Here is a 6,439-nt window from a genome sequence, read left to right as displayed (position 1 = left end):
GATTGGTACTTGTAAGGTTGCTAGTAGTGTTGATTACTCTTTGTAGTTGATGCTTGTTGGATTACTTGGTGGAAGAGTTTATGTTCAGATCCTTGATGCTATTCATTACACCTTTGATCATGATTATGATTATGTTTTGTGAGTAGTTACTTTTGTTCCTGAGGACATGGGATAAGTCATGTTAATAATAGTCATGTGAATTTGATATTCGTTCGGTATTTTGATATGTTGTATGTTGTCTTTTCCTCTAGTGGTGTTATGTGAACGTCGACTATATAACACTTCACCATATTTGGGCCTAGAGGAAGGCATTGGGAAGTAGTAAGTAGATGATGGGTTGCTGGAGTGACAGAAGCTTAAACCCCAGTCTATGTGTTCCTTCGTGAGGGGCTGATTTGGATCCACTAGTTTCATGCTATGGTTAGACTTTATCTTAATTCTTCTTTTTTAGTTGCGGATGCTTGCGAGAGAGGTTAATCATAAGTGGGATGCTTGTCCAAGTAAGGGCAGTACCCAAGCGTCGGTCCACCCACATATCAAACTATCAAAGTAACGAACGCGAATCATATGAACATGATGAAACTAGCATGATAGAAATTCCCGTGTGTCCTCGGGAGCGTTTTTCCTCCTATAAGACTTTGTTCAGGCTTGTCCCTTGCTACAAAAGGGATTGGGCCACTTGCTGCACCGTTGCTACTACTTGTTACTTGTTACTCTTTGCTTGCTACGTTTCACATCGCTACACAATCACTTGTTACCGCTACTTTCAGTGCTTGCAGTTATTACCTTGCTGAAATCCGTTTATCAGAGCCTTCTGCTTCTCGTTGGGTTCGACACTCTTACTTATCGAAAGGACTACGATTGGTCCCCTATACTTGTGGGTCATCAATGTACCATTCAATTTAGTGCAAAACAAGAATTAAAAAGTGTCCAAGACAAATAAATGGGAAAATAGGGGGCATCAAAATAGCCCCATCCAATTTAGTGTAAAACCCTAAACCCTAAAAAGTGCTCAAAAATAAATAAAAAGTTAAAAACAGCGAAGCAATAGCCCCGGTTCATAATACGAACCGGGACTAATACCCCTCCCCCTCGCTCCAAACCCCGTCATGTGGAGAACCATTAGCCCCGGTTCGGGGCCGAACCTGCGCTAGCATTAGTCCCGGTTGTTTAGTCCCGGTTCACGGGACTAATGGCCCAAACTAACCAGGCTGTAGGCCCTTTTTCTACTAGTGTTATATATGACATGGTAATGACAGTTGACTATACTATGTATTAACCATGCTCTTACTTCCTTCGTCACAATTTATGAGGCATGCACGTGTACCTAGGTCATTAATTTGAATTATATAAAATATATTATTTAACGTAAAAATTATATCATTAGGAAATAAAACATCTAAAGTTTCTAATGATATATTTTTTAATATATATCTCTCATTAAGTTGGTCAAATTGACGATCTAAATACACGTGTCGGACTTATAAACTGAAGGGGAGTACTAGGCGCCGGCGCGCCGGCGCGAGCGCTAGCGCCGGTCGCAGGCTGACCGCCCGATTTGCACGGGGGACCGTCAGATCTTTCCATACAACATTTTTATCTCCATGCAACAAATTTTGATGCTATGCAGCATTTTTCGCAACGGTTGCAACAAAAAAAATTAATTATAGCAAAAAAATATCTACATGATCGTAGAAAAAAAACAAAGAAGATGATGCGTGGTAACAAAAGTTAAACGCCGGTTGTAGCAAAAATCTACGTGACGTGCATGGAACTTTTTTAGTGAACGGTTGCAGCAAAAAATGATGCCGGTTGTAGCAAAAAATAACACGGTTGTAGCAAAAGTCAAAACGCCGGTTGTAGCAAAAATTCAACGAACTCGAGTTGCAACCAAACGTATATACAATTTTTTTACTATACAAATCCAATAAATAAAAAACACTTGTAGCAAATATGAACGCTGGTTGCAACAAATTTACACGAGAAACAAACTGCATGAAAAACGTTTGTAACAAAAAATTCACGGTTACAGTAATTTTTACGAAAAAATGCTGCATACACGTGCGAGCGACCGCGACCCGCGCGGGCCGGGGGAAACGTTTCCCTAAACTGAAACGGAGGGAGTAGAAGGGTTTTCCCCACAGCAACGTCAACGTAGCTACATTTATGCGCTTATTTAAGACCACTCTGCTAACTCCTTCTCCTCCCCCTCCGTCCCAACGCTACAACTCCGAACCAACAGCCCCATAAATCCAACCAACACATAACCACGCACTCTCTCTCTCTCAAACAAGGGAAGCAGCAAGGTACGCCCATGGCGCCATCACCTCGGCCGTACACCTCTCTGCTGTTGCCATCTCTCCTCCTGCTCCTCCTCGTCTCCTCCAACGCAGTGAGAGCGGGAGCAACCTCAAGAAACCATGCAGCCCAGGACGACCACGGAGAGGTGGACGCCAGCGGCGAGGCGGCGGAGGCGGGGGATGATCGTTGCGGCGAAGGGGGAGAAGGAGGCGATGATGAGTGCTTGATGAGGAGGACGCTGGTGGCGCACACGGACTACATCTACACCCAGGGAGGAAACCACAACTAGCTAGCTGGCACCGTATGTTTATGATCAACGGAGGTTGCAGTTTGTTGCAAAGCCTTTTTTTTTTAATATCAGTAATTGGGCCTTTGTTCTGCGAATCGGGGGCTAGTAAAGAAATCTTGTTGAGTTGTTTGTGATCTGCTGGTCAAGTCAGTGCGTTGGCTAGAGTAAGAGCACAGGAAAGGATATTGTAGGTCACCCTGAACAATAATGATACTACGTACTACCATTGTGTACGGGTGATGTGTTATTTGTTCAACTTTCAAAATCTAATTGGCATGTCCATCTCGATCGATCGCTGACCCATGCATGCAAGCTCGCTCGTACTACTAGCTAGATCTTCATACATGCCTAGGAGTAAAACTACCACCGATGCCTCCCCTCGTGTTTAATCAGTTTAGACCACGGGATTGTGGTGCAGGCGTGCAGCCGGAGAAAAGAAATCATGTTGAACGCACCGACGGTTAGCGGGTTAGGCACGGCGCGCTGCCTACCGTGTCCCGTGGTGTACGTACCGTACCCTACGCAGATGGGCAGCACAAACCAAGTCTCCATGTCGTCTTCCACTCATGGTCTCCAACTCCAAGCCTGCTTGACTCGGACGCACACGTGGCCACGCGGTATTGGCAGGTACAGGGCGACGCATGTGACCAGTGGGTGTCGTCGTCGACCAGACGGTCAAAAACTCAATCTAGACTTATCAAGACTTCATGGTAGCAACCGAAGCAATGATGGAGGAGCACGCATCACACCTCATGTCATGACTCGTGAGCAGACCACGTACCATCCAACCTTAGGACTTGTATACAATGCAACATGTTTAAAAAAGTGCTTAGAAAAATAAATCAGTTTTTTCTTATACGTTCATGTTTATTTATACATGATAGATATTTAGTTAGACGTCTTTCATGTAAAAATAGGCATCGATACTTAAAAAAAACTCGATTTGTTTTTTAAGCACCTACCTAAACGTCTAGCATTGTATAAGTCCTTATGCCGTCAAGGTCCAAGACGACAACTCGAAAACAACTCATGAAACATGACTTAAAAATGGAGGGATCAACATCTAAAATAATAATAATAATGGAGGGATTCAGCTTGAGCTAGCTACCTGCAGTATGACAAGCTTGTGACTCTTGTCGTATGTAGTAGCATCATGCTCATAGTACAAGCAGCAAACCAGGTAGAGCCCAGCTGACGCATGATGTTCCCCTGAAGTTCTTTTAGTTGAACTTCATCACTGGACTGAACGCATCGTCCAGCGTTAAACCATGGTTGAAGCCGCACCGGCCAAAGGCATCCATCTGCCAAACAACTTGTCACATAAAGAACAAGAGAAAGATGCTGGATTGAGCAGAAGAATATATATATGGTCCCTGCTCTGCCAAACTTCATCATGTTCTCGCTTACCTTTTTTATAGGGTTTTAGGCATGCCATATATGTGATATGACATTGATTGTTTTCCTGTTCACTCAGACGTTAAGGATAGTAAAACCGAACCTATTCCGAGCTCTTTCACGCATCCTTGCTCGTGAGCCGTTGATTTCGTGTGTGGGGTGTAGATCACCGTCAAATCAATGTTCAGGTGGCAAACTGGGTTGTCTGATGCGCCTCTATTCACGCGTGGGCTACTAACGGGCCGACTGTCCTGGGGGCTGCTACTCTCGAAGCCAGTTTGAAGCCCTCTCATTTGTCTATACGAGTTAACGTCTGATCACGAACGAACGGCCGTGATACGCTTATGGTTGGGCTAACCCCATCCCACCTCCTCGTGACTTGCCTTGTCTCGCTCGTCTCCATCTAAGCGATGGCGGCGCAGCAGCTTCCCAAGCTCCTCGGAGCCTTCCCTGGTGGGGACGCCATCGGGCATGTCACTGAGCATCGGATCCCCTTGGAGCCGCAACCACACTTGCGAGGGTATCGAGCACGAGAGAAGCAAGCTGATCCAACGCACGGGGAGCAAAACCGGCGCGAGGGGAGGCGACCGAGGGGATCCAGCAGGACACGCTTCAGCCGATGCGCTTGAGGGAAATGGATCCAGCAGACGAGGGGATCCAGTGGGCGTGAGAGACGGTGGCCAGCCGTGCTGTCCTTCTACAATATTTTCTCTGAAGGTGCAGGCAGCAGGTATGGGCTTCACTCCCAAATCGCTGGCGATGAAGGATTTTCTCTCAGATCGGTACAACAGGGAGGAACTTTGCTGCAGAGGACGTCTTGGCAGGGGAAAAGGGTCCGGACCTACATCCCAATGTCTATGCAAATATAACTTCTCTTTATCTTGGATGTTCTAATCTTCAGATTTGTCTACTTTCTACATGGCGAGTAGTATTCCACGACAATCAGGAAGTGGCCACCGTTAGTGTCCTTTTACTCAAAATGCTCGTCACTGAACTTTGCTTTTTTACTGCTTTCTACCATGAAGTCCTTACTTTTTGTTGAATGTTGATCTATGCTACAAATCTGTGCATATGTTCTTTTACTCAGTTTATTCATGTTGCAGGATAGCAATATTTGCATATGTTCTGCCTGAAGGCCAATCGGTCAGTATATTTTCTTCCTATTCCATCTCTAATTAGTGATAGTTACTTCTGGCATGGAGATCGTGCACAAGTTAAAGTTCAGCTTAGCGAGCAATGTAAACTAAAAGTTACATGCAAAGATAATTATACACAATCTGCTAAAAACAACATGCATTCTTATCCAGATTACTGTTCCATCTGAGAGAGACATGGTTTCATTCTAATCTGCATTGTGTGAGTATGTAAAAATTTGGATTGCACAATATTCATATTTGTTTATTGTCTCCACAAGGATTTTTCTATTGTAAAGTAGAAAGGCGAGAGGAGGATGTTGTGATTAATGTGAATCAGCATCAGTTATTTATTTATTTTGTAATTATTTATTTCCCTTGTCATGATTTTCTTAACTAAATCCATTTTGATATTTTCCTCAAACAGGTTCCAAAACGATGACTTCATCTACTCTTTCCTAATGTATGGTATTCACTTTGGATCGATGGGAAACTTAAACTTCTGAAGGATCCTTATCATCTATCAGAGAGGTAAATATCAGTTTCCCTCGCTGATTCTCTGTCTACTACTTGTTGTAACTACTCTGCACATAACTCAATGAGGCTCTGCTGCATCATCGGTTGGGGCTCTGCATCTCGTGTCAATGGGTACACCTGGTGTCAACCCTTTTGCTCTGCTCCTGTATGTATGACCTAGGTTGGTGATCATCTTCTGGTGGAACCCTATGATAGTACTCCATCCATTCTGCAGTGAAATATTACCCGTTGAAGGTGTTGTATTTCGTGCAGGTTGCAGCTTTTAGCTATGGTGGTTTATAATTCTTCTCCCGTGTTGGCAAATAGTTGATGTGTCAACATGTTTTCTAAGACAATATTGATGTAGATTATTGTGTGTTTCGTTTACTGTCAAACATATATTCTTTATCTACACAAACTTAACTTTATTTTCACAAGCCCATGCATTAAAAAAATTCCTATCATCCAACTGAAAAAATTCATGGGCGCTGCAACGCGCGCCACCAATGTTCTAGTAATAGTTGAGAGTCCGCTTATGCTCCCCAGCTCGAGATGAACAGTAAAAAATAAATCTGCATTCCCTTTTTTTGTCAAACTTTGACAAATGTTAAGCATGCTTGACAAATTTCATTACGAAATGACATTCGTGCAAATAATGGCAAACAAATATCAGAACAGAAAGCATTTTACCACGACTTCCACGAACGTCCTTTCATGATAATTTTCTGTGAGCATACAAAACAAATGTTAAAGTTGAGCAAAGAAAATCGTTTTTTTGAATTCTTTTACTATTTTACTGTTTATT

General features: G+C 43.4%; 1 protein-coding gene across 1 annotated transcript; it reads left to right on the top strand.

Annotated features, from left to right (window-relative positions):
* Positions 1-2,177: 2,177 nt before the first annotated feature.
* On the top strand, positions 2,178-2,823 carry LOC123446260 (phytosulfokines 4-like). The gene has a single exon (XM_045122933.1). It carries the CDS (start codon positions 2,315-2,317, stop codon positions 2,588-2,590), a length of 276 nt encoding a protein of 91 aa, XP_044978868.1. The 5' UTR covers positions 2,178-2,314; the 3' UTR covers positions 2,591-2,823.
* The last annotated feature ends 3,616 nt before the right edge of the window (positions 2,824-6,439 follow it).

Source organism: Hordeum vulgare, chromosome 4H, assembly GCF_904849725.1.
Source record: "Hordeum vulgare subsp. vulgare chromosome 4H, MorexV3_pseudomolecules_assembly, whole genome shotgun sequence".
NCBI lineage: Eukaryota > Viridiplantae > Streptophyta > Magnoliopsida > Poales > Poaceae > Hordeum > Hordeum vulgare.
This window is presented reverse-complemented; position numbering and strand designations above follow the sequence as displayed.

Coding starts and splice junctions, on each gene's coding strand:
- LOC123446260 (XM_045122933.1), top strand. CDS start 2,315: ATGGCGCCATCACCTCGGCCGTACACCTCTCTGCTGTTGCCATCTCTC.